At 50.6% G+C, this 18,195-nt stretch overlaps 1 protein-coding gene across 6 annotated transcripts; it reads left to right on the top strand.

The window, feature by feature from the left end:
- Window positions 1-299: 299 nt before the first annotated feature.
- On the top strand, window positions 300-17,465 carry LOC146287686 (stromal interaction molecule 1-like). 6 transcript variants are annotated; one of them, XM_084698582.1, is made up of 14 exons: window positions 300-571; window positions 1,044-1,164; window positions 6,856-6,986; window positions 7,458-7,572; window positions 8,397-8,508; window positions 9,303-9,424; window positions 10,840-11,014; window positions 12,480-12,657; window positions 12,975-13,142; window positions 13,365-13,465; window positions 13,566-13,801; window positions 14,129-14,215; window positions 14,980-15,397; window positions 15,799-17,465. In XM_084698582.1, the coding sequence occupies exons 2-14, from the start codon at window positions 1,053-1,055 to the stop codon at window positions 16,238-16,240; spliced, it is 2,397 nt and encodes a 798-aa protein (XP_084554708.1). In that variant the 5' UTR covers window positions 300-571; window positions 1,044-1,052; the 3' UTR covers window positions 16,241-17,465. The 6 variants fall into 6 exon arrangements, with proteins under 6 accessions (XP_084554708.1, XP_084554712.1, XP_084554710.1 ...); XM_084698584.1 differs by having other exon boundaries at window positions 303-571; window positions 9,303-9,418; window positions 13,353-13,465; window positions 14,980-15,043; XM_084698583.1 differs by having other exon boundaries at window positions 303-571; window positions 13,353-13,465; window positions 14,980-15,043.
- The last annotated feature ends 730 nt before the right edge of the window (window positions 17,466-18,195 follow it).

Genomic DNA, 18,195 nt, shown 5'->3' with positions numbered 1-18,195 from the left:
AGGGGAAATTAGTTGTCTAAAAAGTGTGCAGTCCTGTCCTTTTTGTCTAGAACAAAACAAATAACCACTGAAATGTAAAAAGGAGATCAGGGGGGAAAATTCTTACCAACCAAATTCTTACCTACCAATAAACCTATGTAGGCTAATGTCTCAGTCGACTGAAGTAGAATGATTTTGGCGATTGAATTCCAAACACTGGACTGCATGCGCATCCAGCAACAGCCCTCCAGGTGTCTCTAAAACACTACAGCAACTGATGTGATTACGTCGACCTGGTCGAAGAGGGAGATGTTTTTTTTTTACAGTATAGACTTCTGACTAAAGTTTTCATTTTTTGTGGGAGGGACCTGCGGAAATAGGACACAACATTGATCCCTTGTCTCGTCGACGGTAACATACTACCTGCGCTCGGGACAACAGCTTGGGCGAGCGAGGTCTTCATGAAGAACATCACAGTCTTCCGCAAAAAGTTATCTAATGGACATCTGGGACATAAGAAGTTTCTGATTACTCTCTCCGTTTTATAAGCAAGAGATCAGAAGGAATCACATTGCATTCTCTCACACTGACGGTGAGACCGAAAAAAGTTTTAATTATACAAGTTGGAGGTGCGATAGCCGGATTTTTCCTATATGGCAACTTCGCATCGAGTGTGATTAGGCCTACTTTGTGTAAGCGTAACTATGAGCCAGCTAATTATTGACACCAGTCAGTGTTTATTTTGGACTACAAATTGTCTTAAGTTTTTTTTTTTGAGGAAGTGGCTATGCAACCATATATGGCTGTCATTGTTGTTTTTTTTTTTTAATATTAGTGGCGGTTAGATACAGTCAGCCAGGGAAAGTAGGCTATACATGGTGTTAACCTACCCTCGATTAACCTTGCCTTTTTCTTCGGCCTACTTTATCATGAAGTAGGCCTAGATCAATTTGAGCAATTTAAGTTCAGAGTTCCTACTAAGCACATAGCTTAACAGGAAATATTACAAGTTTATCATACTTTATCATGAAATGATTACCGATAACCTTATGTTTCTCTCGCAGAGCCGCGGGATGGGTCGCGTGTGGCTGTCGACAGTGTGTTTGATGAGCGCGTGTCTCTGGGGTAGGAGCTGGGAACAGACAGATAAGGGCCTTGCCGCGCACCATGGCAACGAAGCCTCCGGTAAGAGTCTACGCCTCTCATCCTCTTAGCCCAGCCATAGGCGGAAATCCCGAGGGGGACAGGGGGGACACGACCCCCCCCCCCCCCCCATCCTAGGAAAAATAGGATTTGTCCCCCCAATAAATCACTGTCAACATAAGGACATTTTAATAATAATATTCATATACATTTGACATATTACAATGTAGGCTATGAGTTACTTAGTAATTTTGTTGTCCCCCTCAGGAATTGCTCTTGAGAAAATGTCATATAATTGTCACCCCCAAAATTGATAGCAGATTTTTGCCACTGAGCCCAGCCTCATCGATGGAAGGCCATCACCAACTGACATCTCAGCACTTTGTTGTTTAGTTGTTATTTAATTCGCTCGGTGTGTTTTAACCAGAAGCTAGACCAGTGTGATAGAGCATGTGATTTCAGTCTGGTTGGCTCGTGCTGCATATTTCTTTACGTCTGCATGTTTGCATAGGCCTGCAACATCCATCGCTTGTGTATGGGTGCGTGTTTGTTTGTGCCTAGGCCTACTGACTTGCATGATCCCAGAGTCTAAAACGGGTTCTTTGTAAAGCTGAAGCTCAGGTTCTCAGCGTAGTTGGGAAAGTTAATTCATTTTAAAGACTTCTGCACAGCTGTGGACTACTATACCAGCTTCCTGAAACGCGGGAGTTTCATGCATGCTCACACATGCACGTACCCAAACAGATCTATGTATTTTCTTACAAACTTCTTCCACATACAGTGTGTGTGTTTGTGTGATAGCCTCTTCTTCTGCGCTGGAGTGATAGTGTGAGAGGTGGGCGATGTAGGTCCACCACAGTTTCCTGGTTTAGACAGACAATGTTGTTCGAGGAAGTGTGGAGAGACAGAAATAGACTCCCCACTGCTGGAGTGTGTAGGCGAACAGGGTGGCGAGGAGGGAATGACGATGTTCATGACGTTGCACCATTAACAAATTGAGTCTTAAAAGAAACCCTGTCTATGTTTGGACATTTCAGTGAAACATTTATTAACAAAACACGTTGTAGAAAGTTTGTATACGTGCACATAAGCTATACACACAAATTTGTGTACGAAAATGTGTGTGAGCAGTCGTGAGAAGAATCTGTCTCGTCTGAAGAGTGTGGGTGGGTGTGATGGTGCTAACAGCAAGTGGCAGGTAGACTTTTATTTTGAACCATTTAGAACACTGTTGAACACTGCTGAACACTGCTGAACACTGGTGAACACTGTTGAACACTACTGAACACTGCTGAACACTGCTGAACACTACTGAACACTGTTGAACACTGCTGAACACTTCTGAACACTGCTGAACACTGTTGAACACTGTTGAACACTGTGGAACGCTGCTGAACACTGCTGAACACTGGTGAACACTACTGAACACTGTTGAACACTGCTGAACACTTCTGAACACTGCTGAACACTGCTGAACACTGTTGAATACTGTTGAACACTGTGGAACGCTGCTGAACACTGCTGAACACTGCTGAACACTGCTGAACACTACCGAACACTACTGAACACTGCTGCCCTCTCATACTGAGAGATAAAGAGAAAAAGACCCAGAGAGAGAGAGAGAAAGGAAGTGGAGGTGGCTATGTTGCTATCTGCACAGGGTGCAGCACGGTTTGTTTGTTATCGAGCAAGTTCCTCCCAGGCTTGCTGGTGCCCACCACGTAGTAACAACTCCCCTCCCCCTTCTGGCCCGTCTGATGACCCTGATCAAACAGACCTGCCCTGTTATTTAACCCTGGCCCCAACCAGCTGACCCATTCTCTCCAGCAGCGAGCTGTTTACTCACAGGCCATCTCCGTCTCTGCAGGAAAGGCTTTCTTCGCTTTTCAGGCAGGTACCGTATGAGGAGAGAATGGAGGGCTGGGAGATCAAGGATTACCTCGAGGAGGGTGGGGAGGAAGTGAGAGCAGCAGCTGTGTTTGAACAGGCCCCGCCCCTCTTGTCCACCTCCTGTTCTCAAGAACTGAAGAGGATGTTGATGCAATGTCAATCTATCACATGACACACATCCTCCTGTTCCTCTTCCTCCTCCTCCCCTCTCTCTTCCTCCTCTCCTCCTCCTCCTCCTCTCCTCCTCCTACTACTCCCCTCTCTCTTCCTCCTCCTCCTCCCCCCTATCCTCCTATTCCTCCTCCTCTCCCCCCTCCTCATCCTCCTCCACGCTAACAAGCGGAACGCGCTAAAAATAGTTTTTGAAGATTCCGAACTGAATGTTCAGGGAAATCATATGGTTCTGCATCAACTCAGTGTTGCCCCTGTTGAGAGTGCAGCGATTATCAAATGTGTCGCCTGCGAAGATGATTCATCACAAAGCAGTCCACGTGACTGTGAACACAAACACGTTTACTCATTGTCACATTCGGCGTCACATTTCTTTTTTTGGACATAAGCAAAGGCACACACTGAACAGAAAATGGATTTGAGTTCTTCTGTTAACGTGGGCCTGTTCTGTTTACCTTGTCCATGTAGAGAGGGAGAGAGGCCCTGACCTTACCTTAACAGGATGCCAGCAAAACATTTCTTATGTTCTTTCCATGGAGCTCACATTACCAGACCAGCTCGGCCTGTTATCAGGCACCTGACATCTGCATTCGCTGGAGGGAAGATCCCTTTTCCTTTTTGCTCCCTGGTTGTGTCTTAGGGCCCTGGGCGGTGTGCGTGTCCCACAACAAGCGTTCCCTCTCTGGGCTGAGTATGGCTCCAGCCAGCCCCTCTCCTCCACACCTCCACGCTCTGCTGGTTCCTTGTCTTAATATTTACCCCCTCAGTTCATTTCAGCTGAGGTTTCTGCTGACTGAACATTAAGAGACAAGAAGCGATGAGAAGCAGAACCACAGCTCAAGCCATCTGCCAAACACCAGCCCTCACCATATACCTCCCCACGGGTCTTCAGCCCTGCGGACATCCTTCATACACAATCCATACTTTATTACCAGCGACAGCCACTTATTGGAGGGCAAGATCACATGTTGTTGATTGACTGGTTATGTTGCTGCCACACATAGTTTATAGGTTACCGTCTGTAGATGAACATATTTCTCAAGCTTTTATTCACATTTTGTAACGGAAATGCCTGGCCAGGTTTTGTTTGAAGGATCAGTTGAAATATATAGTAGGCAAAACCTATTCCCTGTGTCTGAAGGACAGTCGGTCATAGCACTGACAGTGATCAGATGGAAACCCGTCCTGTTGCTGGATGAATTTCTCCCGACCTGCTTAAGTACGTCCGGCCTGACATATGCATATGTGTGAGTGTTTGCAAACTGTCCATTAAGACTTCATTTGAGTGGACAGATTGTGAGCTTATTGCGTGTGAGAGATGGGGAGTACCTGTGTGTAGAGGAGGGGCTGAGCCGGTGTCGGAGACAGATAAGGAGGTTTACTCTGCGGGGCTGTAGCGGGGCTGTAACAGGGCTGTAATGGGGCTGTAGCAGGGCTGTAACAGGGCTGTAGCGGGGCTGTAACAGGGCTGTAATGGGGATGTAGCGGGGCTGTAACAGGGCTGTAGCAGGGCTGTAACAGGGTTGTAGCAGGGCTGTAGCAGGGCTGTAACAGGGCTGTAACAGGGCTCCAACGGTGCTGTAACAGGGCTGTAGCAGGGCTCTAACGGGGCTGTAACAGGGCTGTAACAGGGCTCCAACGGTGCTGTAACAGGGCTGTAGCAGGGCTCTAACAGGGCTGTAACAGGGCTCCAATGGTGCTGTAACAGGGCTGTAGCAGGGCTCTAACGGGGCTGTAACAGGGCTGTAACAGGGCTGTAACAGGGCTGTAACGGGGCTCTAACAGGGCTGTATAGCAGGGCTGGTCACGTTACAGCAGGGTGTAGGGCTGCCTGTCAGAGAGCTCCCGGAGAAGAGAGAGTAAGAGTTGCTTTAGTTTGGTATTAGTTTCTCTCTATTTCCTTCACTGTCATGAAGAGTCATTGAGTGTCTGTTGTCTGTGTGTGTGTGTGTGTGTGTGTGTAAGTATAGATTACAGAGTTGTGTAAATCCTGCTGTCTCCTTTCATCTGTGTCCAGATACTACAGGCTGTTACTGGCTTGACTTTTCTCTCTCTGTTTTCTCTATCAAGGTCGTTACTGTAGCGCTCTAGCATCAGGAGAAGTGTGTGTGTGTGCATGTGTGCGTGTCATTACTGCACGGTGTGTGAGGTGTGCGTGTCATTACTGCACGGTGTGTGTGTGTGTGAGGTGTGTGAGGTGTGTGAGGTGTGTGAGGTGTGTGAGGTGTGTGTGTGTGCCTGCGTGCCTTTTAATAGAACAGGATGTAGTGCTCTCGCCATGGGAACACTCAACTAATTTAATCATCTAGCGATCTCTCCTATAGCTTACTCTCTGAGGTTCTCTCTCTTTCCTTATCCCTCCATCCCTCTCTCTCCCTTTCCTTCTTCTCTCTCTCTCTCTCTCTAAGGGCCTGTCTCTCTCTCTCTCTCTCTCTCTCTCTCTCTCTCTCTCTCTCTCTCCCTCTCTCTCTCTCTCACGCTCCATCCCTCTCTCTCTCTCTTTCACTCTACCTCTCTCTCTCTCTCTCTCTCTCTCAATTTAGCTCTCCATCCCTCTCTCTCTCTTTCCCTCTCCATCCCTCTCTCTTGATTTGGAAAGGAATGCACCATAGCGTCTCTATCTCTTACATCCGCTCTCTTTCTCTTTTCATTTGTAAAGGAATGCAGGAAGCTCATCCCTCTCCCTTAGTGCACCTCCGTGTCTGTGTCTGTGTGTGTGTCTGTGTGTGTGTCCGTGTCTGTGTGTGTCTGTGTGTGTGTGTCTGTGTGTGTGTGTCTGTGTGTGTGTGTGTGTGTGTGTGTCTGTGTGTGTGTGTCTGTGTGTGTGTGTGTGTGTGTGTGTCTGTGTGTGTGTGTCCGTGTCTGTGTGTCTGTGTGTGTGTGTCTGTGTGTGTGTGTCTGTGTCCGTGTCTGTGTGTGTGTGTCTGTGTCTGTGTGTCTGTGTGTGTGTGTCTGTGTGTGTGTCCGTGTCTGTGTGTCTGTGTGTGTGTGTCTGTAAGAAGAACCCTCAGAGGGACTCTGAGCAGTGTGTGAAATTCTGTCCCTGTGGAGGCCAAGTTCAAGAGGTGTTTCCCATAGTCTAACATTCACTATGACCCACAGGACACACACACACACACACAGGAAACACACACAGAGACACACAAACACACACATATGGACAGCTGAGAAAATCCCATTGTTATGAATAGCATTAGCAGGGAGTGTTACTGTACCAGAGAGAATTGTGTGGATGGTGTAAATAGTAACGCTCCTATAGTCTCCTTCCATAGAGAGTGGAGTACACCACCCGGCCTGGCCTGGGATGGTGCTACCAGCCGTGGGAGTATTCTACACACACACACCCCTCACACACATTCTACACAGCCACACACACTCCATACACACACACACACTCCATACACACTACACCCACACCCACACACACTCCATACACACACACACACTCCATACACACACACACACACTACACCCACACACACTCCATACACACACACACACTACACCCACACCCACACCCACACACACTCCATACACCCACGCACACTCCATACACACACACACACTACACACACACCCACGCACAGCCCGCCCTTCCCCCTGGTGCGCCCTTCCTGTGCTGATAGATCTGTGTGTTATAGATCATGTGTTCACGTGTGTGTCCCTCTGTAGATCTGTGTGTTATAGATCAGGTGCTGTGTAAGGATGAGAACGAGCTCCTGAGCTTCGAGGCCATAAGGAGCATCCACAAGCTGATGGACGACGACGCTGACGGCACTGTGGACATGAGGGAGACAGATGGGGTAAAACACACACACATATCACCCCACACACACACACACATATCACCCCACACACACACACACATATCACCACACACACACACACACACACATATCACCCCACACACACACACACATATCACCACACACACACACACACATATCACCCCACACACACACACACACATATCACCCCACACACACACACACACATATCACCCCACACACACACACATATCACCCCACACACACACACACATATCACCCCACACACACACACACATATCACCCCACACACACACACACATTTTGGTTTCCATTCTTTCTTTACTTTATTTTGTTTTGTTCTCTCTTTTTATAAATGATTGTGTTATATATCCCTCCCTCTCACTCTCTTTCCCTCTCTCTCTCTCTCTCTCTCTCTCTTTCTCGCTCTCTCTCTCTCTTTCTCTCTCTCTCTCCCTCTCTCTGTCCTGCTCCTGTGTTCTTCAGTTCCTGAGGGAGGACCTGAAGTATAAAGACCCTAAAGGAAAACACAACAGCTTCCATGGAGCAGACCTGCTCATCAGTGTGGAGGACATGTGGAACACATGGAGATCCTCCAGAGGTAGGGAGGGAGGGAGGGAGGGAGGGAGGGAGGGAGGGAGGGAGGGAGGGAGGGAGGGAGGGAGGGAGGGAGGGAGGGAGGGAGGGAGGGAGGGAGGGAGGGAGGGAGGGAGGGAGGGAGGGAGGGAGGGAGCAGCAGCTGTCTGTGTTTACAGAGGGGCTGATAAGGCTGACTGTAAAGGCCGATTTATACTTCTGCGTCTCCGTTAACGGACAGACGCACGCACGGAGTCGGACGGACTGGTTGAATTTATACTACTCCGTTGGCTCTGCGTGTTGAAAACAATTCACCGCCAGAACAGTAGATGACGCTGCACTGCGATGCTAGCTAGGTTATCGAAAGGTCGGAGCAGATGAACAAATGAACCATTTCATCAATAAAATAAGCACATTTTCAGCAACTACACTGCCCATTTCTCGTCACATTTTAATTCAGATGCTGATTTTACTGTTTAGCTGAAATATGAATTGTAAAAACTTACAACAATGGCGGTCAAAGGATTCTGTTCTCTTGTTGGTCACGGCAACCCCGCCCCCACCCCTGACGCAAACGGTTCTTCATACGGACCAATCATAGCCAAGGGGTATCCGTAAAAAGACGCACGGACAGACGGACAGTCAGGAAAATCAGATCGGCCTTAACACAGTAACCCAGGCCCTTCAGGCAGCAGATAAGGACTGGATTGTGATTGCTCCCGTCTTCCCTCTCCTCTCCCAGATTCTGACCAGGTGAATCAGTAGGCCCTGCTGTAGTGTGATCTGACTAAAGTGTGTGTGTGTGTGTGTGTGTGTGTGTGTGTGTGTGTGTGTGTGTGTGTGTGTTAGTGTATAACTGGACAGTGGGCGAGGTGAAGGACTGGCTTGTTGAATATGTGAAGCTGGAACCCTATGTAGAAGCCTTCACCAAACACAGCCTAAATGGCAAGGCTCTACCCAGGTAACACACCAACACAGGTAGCACATACACATCTATCCACCTTATTCAATGTTACAAAAATAAGTACCCTCCCTCCCCCCTCTCTGCCCCCTCCTCCTCCCCCTCTCTGCCCCCTCCCCTCCTCCCCCCTCCTCCCCCCTCCTCCCCCCTCTCTGCCCCCTCCCATCCTCCCCCCTCTCTGCCCCCTCCTCCTCCCCCCTCTCTGCCCCCTCCCCTCCCCCCCCTCTCTGCCCCCTCCTCCTCCCCCCTCTCTGCCCCATCCTCCTCCCCCCTCTCTGCCCCCTCCCCTCCCCCCCCCCTCTCTGCCCCCTCTCTCCCCCCCCCTCTCTGCCCCCTCCCCTCCTCCCCCCTCCTCCCCCCTCTCTGCCCCCTCCTCCTCCCCCTCTCTGCCCCCTCCTCCTCCCCCCCTCAATGCCCCCTCCTCCCCCCTCTCTGCCCCCTCCTCCTCCCCCCCTCAATGCCCCCTCCTCCCCCTCTCTGCCCCCTCCCCTCCTCCTCCCCCTCTCTGCCCCCTCCTCCTCCCCCCCTCAATGCCCCCTCCTCCTCCCTCTCTGCCCCCTCCCCTCCCCCCCCTCTCTGCCCCCTCTCTCCCCCCCCCTCTCTGCCCCCTCCTCCTCCCCCCCTCAATGCCCCCTCCTCCCCCCTCTCTGCCCCCTCCCCTCCCCCCCCCCTCTCTGCCCCCTCTCTCCCCCCCCTCTCTGCCCCCTCCTCCTCCCTCTCTGCCCCCTCCCCTCCCCCCCTCTCTGCCCCCTCTCTCCCCCCCTCTCTGCCCCCTCCTCCTCCCCCCTCCCCAGGCTAGCGGTGAAGAACACCACGCTGACCCTGGCTGTTCTGAGGATAATGGACCGCAGCCACGCCCAGAAGCTGCAGCTTAAGGCTCTGGACACGGTCCTGTTCGGACCTCCACCCAGTAATTGTGTGTGTGTGTGTTGCGTGTGTGTGTGTGTGGATGCCTGTGTGTGTGTGTCACATTCCTGCCAACTGAGAGTGCTCCCATTACTGTCACTTACTGTTAGTTTACTCTGCGGCGCAGCTGCTTAAACAGTGCAAGAGGATGAGCTGCTCGTTAGCGGTGCGGAGGGATGTGACGCTGTCCTGCCCGCGCCCTCTCAGCTGTGCCAGTCTCACCGGCACGGCCATGACTCCCTAAAGATGGACGACGTTCTGTCAGAGACACAGAGTTATTAATGGGCATTGTGTGAAGTTGACCATGTGACCTGTGACCCCAGAAAGAGAAGAGAGACAGAGCAGTGAGCAGGCAGCAGTTCAGAGTGAGTGTGGGGTCTGTGTGGACGACACACTACGAAGGACCTGCTGTACTATAAGCTGTTCTATAAACAGGCCTTTTTTACGAGAGACACTCTTATACTATAAAGACACTCAGAGTTTAGTGTAGATATCACTTCCCCTTACACCCCCCTCCAGACACTCCCCCCCCCATCAACTCTAACTCCAGACCGACACAAATTATTCTAACCAACATGGTGAACTCTAACAAACCCTGAACTCATTTATATCTGAGGCACCCCAAAGTCTGCCCTTGACCTGCCTCTGTCCATGCTGCCAGCTGGATATCAGACCTAATCAACGTATGCCTTCAGTGGCCAGAAATAGCCTCTCATAATCCAGCCATCTGAGCCCAAGGATGACCCAAACCACGCACACACATACAGTATCAGTCCAATGGGAAAATGTGTCCAAACGTTTGACTGGTACTGTACATACAGTACGCATACTAGGACACAGTCACAGAGAGAGAGAGAGAGAGAGAGAGAGAGACAGAGACAAAGAGAGAGAGAGAGAGAGACAGAGAGAGAGAGAGAGAGAGACAGAGAGAGAGAGAGAGAGAGAGAGAGAGACAAAGAGAGAGAGAGAGGGAGAGAGAGAGAGAGAGAGTGGGAGGGAGAGAGAGAAAGAGAGAGAGAGTGGGAGGGAGGGAGGGAGGGAGGGAGGGAGGGAGGGAGGGAGGGAGGGAGGGAGGGAGGGAGGGAGGGAGGGAGGGAGGGAGGGAGGGAGGGAGGGAGGGAGGGAGAGAGAGAGAGAGAGAGGGGGTTAGAACGAGGACATAGATCACCTGAGAGCAGAGGACAGTGGAGGTTCACGGCTGGACGGAGGAGAGGAATGTGTTGATGACGAGGAAGTGAGAAGGATACAGGGAAGACATGCTGACCAGATCCTGGAGGCTCAATCAACAGCGTGTGTGTGTGTGTGTGTGCAAGCGCGCAATGTACAATCTCTCTCTAAACCCTAACCCATGATCACACTAGCCCTAAACATCCAGTGGACTCTCTCTCTTTCTCCCTCCCTCCATCTCCTCCCCTCTATTCTCAGTAAAGCACAGCTACTTGAAGGACCTGGTGCTGGTGGGGTCCATCGTGGTGGGGGTGGGGGGATGCTGGTTTGCCTACGCCCAGAGCCGCCACTCCAGAGACCACATGGGCAAGATGATGAAGGACCTGGAGGGGCTGCAGAGGGCTGAGCAGAGTCTGCACGACCTGCAGGAGAAGTCAGTCTCACACACACACACACACACACACACACACACACACACACACACACGGCAAAGTGTGTGTCAGCACTGTGCAGAAAGGATAGTGTGTCTACTGGTGACGTGGTTCAGTGTCTGGGGCCCTTACATGGGCAAAGACCAGCTAGCTCCCAGAGAATACTGCCTGGTTGTCTCAGGCCATCACACACACTCACTCACACACACACACACACACACAAGTGGTGATGCATATACTGTATATACTGAGACACCAAGGAACTATCTCTATTTTACACAAAGACACTTTGTTTTATTTAATGATGTAATCCCGGGTGAAAAGCAGTGTGTGTGTTGTGTGTGAATCTGCGCGTGCAGGCATGTGTTTGTGAGCACTTGTGTGATTTTGGTGTCTGTAATGACAAGAGTCTGGTTGCTTAGTTTATTGTTTATTTTACAATATAAAATATTTACTTGCGTGGGAAGTTTAGTGGTAGAGCTGAATGCTAGCCAGGTAAGCTACAGTAGCTAGCTCGTTCAGCGGCAGAACTGAAGGATAGCCACTACTGTAGCTAGCAGAGCATAAAGGTAGCCAGGTACTGTAGCTAGCAAGTTTAGCGGCAGAGCAGAATGCTAGCCAGGCTCTGTAGCTAGCTAGGTTATTGCAGAGCAGAAGGCTAGCAAGGTAGCCTACTTTAGCTAGCTAGTTTAGCGGCAGAGCTTGCCAGAAGGTCTCTGCCCAAGGGGCTGCTGTTGACATTGCTCAGTGGACTGTTGAACTTGCATAGTAACGTGGTGACGAAACATATTCACACACACACACAGTATACATTCACAGTACACACACACACACACACACACACAGTACTCAGATTGATTGGGATCAACTAGGATCTAGTCTATTTCCTCTGCTAATCCCTCTGTTTTATGTGGGTGGGTCACACTCTCATTTAACTTCCACAAATATTGATTTAAACACTTGCACATTAAATAATAAACACTGACACATGCACCCTCAAAACATAACTTTCCCTCAATCTCAGTCTCTCTCTCTCTTTCTCTCATTCTTTCTCTCTCCCTCTCTCTCTCTCTCTCTCTCTCTCTCTCTCCCTCTCTCTCTCTCTCTCTCTCTCTCTCTCTCTCTCTCTCTCCTCTCTCTCTCTCTCTCTCTCTCTCTCTCTCTCTCCACTTGGACAACAACCAACTGCTCCCTCTACTGTCTGAACTGGGACACACACAGTCATCCTACTCTCAACCATCTGTGCTTCCTTCCTCCTAACCCTAATCATGACCCCTAATCTCTCTGACAAAGATAGCCAACAGAGAGAGAGACAGAGAGAGAGAGAGAGAGAGAGAGAGAGAGAGAGAGAGAGAGGAAGAGAGATGATGTGTGATCAGTAATGAATAATGTGATTGTTAATGCTGACGGTTGATGGGTTAGTGGGTGGAGATGAACGCTGCCCTGCCCCCCCCCGCCCCCCCCCAGGCTCCAGAAGGCCCAGGAGGAGCAACGCAGCGTGGAGGTTGAGAAGGTGACGCTGGAGCAGCGGCTGAGAGACGAGATCGACTCGGCCAAGCAGGAGGCTCAGCGCCTGTGTGAGCTGAGGGAGGGCACGGAGAACGAGAGGAGCCGGCAGAAATACGCTGAGGACGAGTTGGAGCAGGTGCAGCGCCGCCCCCGCTTCACCTCACACACACACACACACGCACACGCTCACACACACACGCTCACACACACACACTCACACACACACACACACACACACGCTCACACACACACGCTCACACACACACGCTCACACACACATGCTCACACAGGCTCACCCAGAAGGGCCTGAGAATACAGGCACTGAAACTGTGTGTGTGTGTGTTTTTGTCCTTGGTGTGTTTTTTTTGTTGTGTATTCATGTGCGTGTGTTCTTCCGTGTGTGTATTCGCGTGTGTCTATTCATGTGTGTGTGTGTATTCATGTGTGTTGCAGATGCGTATGGCCCTGAAGAAAGCTGAGCGAGAGCTGGGCTCGCGGGCCCACTGGGCCCCTCCGGGGGCCCTGCAGACCTGGCTGCAGCTCACTCACGAGGTGGAGGTGCAGTACTACAACATCAAGAAGCAGAGCGCAGAGAAGCAGCTGCTGCAGGCCAAGGACGGGGTGAGTCACACAGGGGTGGGGGTGGTGATTAGGATGATGGTGGTGATAATGACAGTGATAATGATGAAGGTGATAATGATGGTGATAATGACAGTGGTAATGGTGATAATGACAATGTTAATGTTGATAATGATGACAGTGATAATGACAGTGATAATGGTGATAATGATGAAGGTGATAATGATGGTGATAATGGTGATAATGATGAAGGTGATGTGGCAGGCTGAGAAGATCAAGAAGAAGAGGGGAACTCTGTTCGGGACGTTCCACGTCGCTCACAGTTCCTCCCTGGACGACGTTGACCACAAGATCTTGTCTGCTAAGTGAGTCCACCCTGACAGAGGTTAAACACCGCCCAGACCAGTCCTATTGGTGCACCCGACCTCCCCTCATTAACTCCACCCATCTGTCCTCCCCCCTCAGACAGGCCCTGGGGGAGGTGACGGCCGCCCTGAGAGAGAAGCTCCATCGCTGGCAGCAGATTGAGTCTCTGACCGGCTTCACCCTGGTCAACAACCCTGGTCTGGCTGCCTTGGCAACCGCCCTCAACCTGGACCCCTCCTTTCTGGGCCTTCGCACTCCGCCCCCCCAGCACCTCCTCCTGTCGGACGACCTGGACGACATGGACGAGGACATCCTGTCCCCAGGGACGATGCAGTGTACGTGTCATCAGAGGGCGCCGGGGAAGCGGTTTGATACGCATCTCACAGAGAGAAGATCCCTCTGCCAGCTACAGTCAGGAAGAACAAGAGGAGAGAGAGAGAGAGCAGGGAGGGGGAGAGGGGAGGGAGAGAGACAGTGGGAGAGATGGAGGGAGAGGGAAAGAGAGAGCAAGAAGACAGTAAACTGGGTGAACAGTGGAGCGACTGCTGTTTTACTTCCCCTGGCTTTGGCCCTCTGTCTCCTGATTGGCTTGATGTCTCATGTACTTGCTTCCTGACTGGTCGGTCTCCTCACGTATGTGTTCCGTCATTTGCTACCCCTAGACGCAGCCTGGCAGATGGATCTGCGAGTGAGCGACCTCTGGCCCATGAGTGGCGTCACCGACAACCAATCCCCATGGAAGCATTCTGGTTGGACCCGCCCTCCTTTACTGTCCCTGCCTATCCTAACCAAGCATCAGCTTTCTATCCTCCTAGTCCCCTGGTTCCTTTTCTCTGTGGTCTGTCCCTTCATCTTCCTGCCTGTGGACTGGGCTGACAGTGGGAGGGGCATCGTTTATCTTGTGTGGAGGCGGAGACAGGACATCGCTACACTAACCAATCACAGCTGTTTACTTCCTCTCTTTTACGTGCTGCTGTCAGCGCCGGTCTTGCAGAAACAATTTCTTGTGGATGTTTTTCCCCGAGCTTTTTCCCCCTCTTCCGTCAGAGAAGATGGACTGCTACCTTTTCTCCACCCTCCCTCCATCACTGACTAACCTCTGACCTCTGATTTCAGGTCTACAACTGTTCACAACCCCCTCGTTGCATCATGATGCGGCTGCCATGGCAACACTGAGTCCGACCTCCTTGACCTATGTCGTTTTGTTGCAAACAGCAAAGTCCAGTTCCTAATCTTCTTCATTCAAGACCTGGCTCAAATGTATTTATTTTTTAAATGACGACGGAAAATCAGTTGATTATTAGTTTTGTAAAGAAGCACCAAACAGCACAGAGGGCCAGACTCAGTGAGCCATGGCGGTTCCTCACGTGCTGTGATGAACACAACAGTTCTGCGCTCTCCGTAACCGTGTACCTAGACGTATTACCTGTCTCTTCCAAGTGAACGTCAGTCCTAATTGTGTTGTGGTGTTTAAACCAAGTACTGATCTTCCCTGTTGCTCTCCTCCTCCCAGCTCCCAACCTGATGCCCCTGCGACAGCGACCAGGAGACCCCACGCTGGCGCTCAGCTCTCAGAGGTTGGTTGAAGGGCGGAGCTTATCCAGCATCCTGCCAGGCGAGGGGAGTGGCTTGTACATGTCCCGCCCCCCTCGTCCTCACCCACGCCAGTCGCGCAGCCATTCCATTGGCCAGCTGGACTTCCTCCCTCTGCCTTCTCTCTCCTCCTCCCTTTCACATCCCTCCATCTCCCCCACCTCCCTCCACCCCCCCCTCCTCTCTCTGTCTCCCCCCTCCTCCTCCTCCGAGGGCTCTCGTCTCTCTGCTCTGCTTCTCCGCTCCTCCCTCTCCTACTCCCTGGAGGTTGGGCCTGGCCTCCCCCCAGCAGGGGGTGCTGCAGCCAGGAGACAGCGCCCTCGCTCTGGCAGCTTCGGGTACTTCTCTCTGCATGGGCTCGTTATGATGCATGACATACACACACACACATTTGTATACACACACAGTCGCACACACGGTGCATCCCGTCAGCATGCGGTGGAACAGACTGAAACACACTCTCAGCTTGTGTGTGGGAGCCCTATCTCAGTAGTGGATCAACACAGATTCATTCCGATCAAGTGTTTGGGTTTCATCCTGTCGTGGCTGTGATTGACAGGAACGTTGCGGGGTCTGCCACCTGGCCGGAGGTGTCTGCTGATGGACTAATCACTGGATCAGACTGACTTCTACAGGCTCTGAACGGGTTCTATGACCCTCAAACTCTCTCTGTTTTCCCTCTCTCTCTCTCTGTTTTCCCTCTCTCTCTCTGTCTGTCTCTCTTTACTTTTTCTCTCAGGGATCTGAACCGCTCGGACTCCGACTCCTCCCTCTCTCTCTCCCAGAGCGAATCACAGCGCTCCTACGGCTCCCGGGCCACGCCCCCCAAGCAGCTCCCTCTGCTGTCCGGCCTCACGTCCAATGGGGGCCGGCCACGCATCTCCCACGGCGACAGCCCCTTCGCGACGTCATGCGGCCTGGAGAAGAGCTCCAGTTTAGGAGAGCTTCGAGGAAGCCACGCCCTCTCCTCCTCCTACTCCACCCACTCCCTCTGCCCCTCTGCCCTGGACCCTGACCCCACGGCCCTCGCCCCGGGGCTGGGCAAGGTGAACAGCCGCATCCCTCACCTGGGAGCCAAGAAGGGGACCCTGGAGGAGGACAGCTTCTCCACCGGAGAGGAGAATGACTCGACCGGCGGGCGCAAGAGGAGCACCTTCAAGATCTTCAAGAAGAGGAAGTAGAACCAGGAGACTTTGACTCCTGTCATCTAGGGAACTGGGCAGCCCTGAAAATAGTTTTTATTTTATTTTTTTATGTATTTTTGGGGGAATTTTTCATGCTTTATTGGACAGTTTTTAAGTTATGTTGACAGGAAAGGCAGGAAGAGAGAGAAGAAACAAGAGAGAGACAGGGAGAGAGAGAGAGAGGGAGAGGGAGAGAGAGAGAGAGTGAGAGAGAGAGGACATGCAGCGAGGGGCCCAGGCCGGATCGTAAGAACATGGGCCCCTCATTTCTCACCGCTACGTATTTATACCTTTGGGGTTTTGTGGCTGTGTTCCCCACTGCAGAGTAACCAGATACAGCCTGTCTTGTCTCTGACAGCTTCCTGTTCTGTCTCTGACAGCTTCCTGTTCTGTCTCTGACAGCTTCTTGTCCTGTCTCTGACAGCTTCCTGTTCTGTCTCTGACAGCTTCCTGTTCTGTCTCTGACAGTTTCCGGTTGCCTTTTATACAGGCCATGTTGCTGAAGGATAACTGACTTCCTACTTGATCACTGTGGCTAGTCCCAAAGGCAAACGGTTTAAAAAAATTATTAGTGTAGAGCACACCATGATGCTTTGCTAAGCAGCATATGGGTTAGTGGTTAGTCCAAGGTTTATTTATGTCATCTGGTTTATAAGCTTTAAGGGTTATTCTCTCATGTTTTGTTTTTACCAGGTACTTGTCTGTTTCAGGGACAGTTGGAACAGATCTTTTGAATACAAATAGGAAATATATGTTGGCTGATTATGTTTTTGCATTGATGACATGGGATATAAATGTGTTTGCAGTTGGTGACAGCACTTATTTAATAACTTTTAAGTTTGCCAGGTTAAGAAATGTAGAAATGTACATTCAGATGATTGAGATATTATTGTCCTACTAAATGGAAAATGGGGAGACACACATCCCCTTAAATATTCACTTACAAAACATTTGTTGGTATTTAAGACAGATGTCTATAATCAGTGCACATCTGCTTTGTCAGACTTTAGGTGGCAGATTGTAATGTTTAGGTGAGTGTGTCAAGCAACAGTATGTACTGTATGTTAGGACATAAAGATGTGTGTGTTTGCGTGTGTGTGTGTGTGTGTAAGGCCATGCTTCGCTGTGTGCTTTTTCCTACTGTTGTTTTGGAAACTTAGAACATCGAACCTTCACTTTTTATACTCATGCTGCAAAAATAAACCTGCCTGTTTGAACCAAAGTGTTTGTGAATTTGAATGAATTTGTTCCCTTTTCGTGTCGAAGGTTTGCAGTTGGTTTGACAGTGTGTCCAGCAGTGGAGGTAAATCTCTACTGGCCTCCATAACATAGATAACATCACTTCGTGACACAAATTTCCGTTTTCCCCCCATGACCAGGGAGCTCACGTGACCTCCAGTCTGGTGACCTCCAGTCTGGTGACCTCCAGCCTGGTGACCTCCAGTCTGGTGACCTCCAGCCTGGTGACCTCCAGCCTGGTGACCTCCAGTCTGGTGACCTCCAGTCTGGTGACCTCCAGCCTGGTGACCTCCAGTCTGGTGACCTCCAGCCTGGTGACCTCCAGCCTGGTGACCTCCAGTCTGGTGACCTCCAGTCTGGTGACCTCCAGCCTGGTGACCTCCAGCCTGGTGACAGTATGTCTCTCTGTGGAACGCCAGGTAGCGTTGCTGGGTATGAATATATTTTTTACCTTTCAAACTTATTTCGCACACAACATGACACAAAAATGTATCAATATAATAACAGTGTAACATCAGTGTAATCACAGTGTAATCACAGTGCATAATAGTGTAAAAACAGTATGTCAACGGTGCAACAACAGTGTAATTATAGTGTAATAACATCATCATAGCATAATCACAGTGTAATAACAACATCATAGTGTAATCATAGTGTAATAACAACATAGTTTAATCACAGTGTAATAACAACATCATAGTTTAATCACAGTG

Source organism: Hypomesus nipponensis, chromosome 5 (assembly GCF_054491055.1).
Source record: "Hypomesus nipponensis isolate SF chromosome 5, ASM5449105v1, whole genome shotgun sequence".
Classification (NCBI taxonomy): Eukaryota; Metazoa; Chordata; class Actinopteri; order Osmeriformes; family Osmeridae; genus Hypomesus; species Hypomesus nipponensis.
The sequence above is the reverse complement of the archived record's forward strand: the minus strand, read 5'-3'. Positions and strand labels throughout refer to the sequence as shown.

What these genes read in the sequence shown, in the direction of transcription:
- LOC146287686 (XM_084698582.1), top strand. Translation starts at nt 1,053, where the DNA reads ATGGGTCGCGTGTGGCTGTCGACAGTGTGTTTGATGAGCGCGTGTCTC. An exon ending in TGCTGCAGGCCAAGGACGGG is followed by an intron (nt 13,143 to 13,364) that starts GTGAGTCACACA and finishes GTGATGTGGCAG; the next exon opens with GCTGAGAAGATCAAGAAGAA. An exon ending in CCTCGCTCTGGCAGCTTCGG is followed by an intron (nt 15,398 to 15,798) that starts GTACTTCTCTCT and finishes TTTTTCTCTCAG; the next exon opens with GGATCTGAACCGCTCGGACT.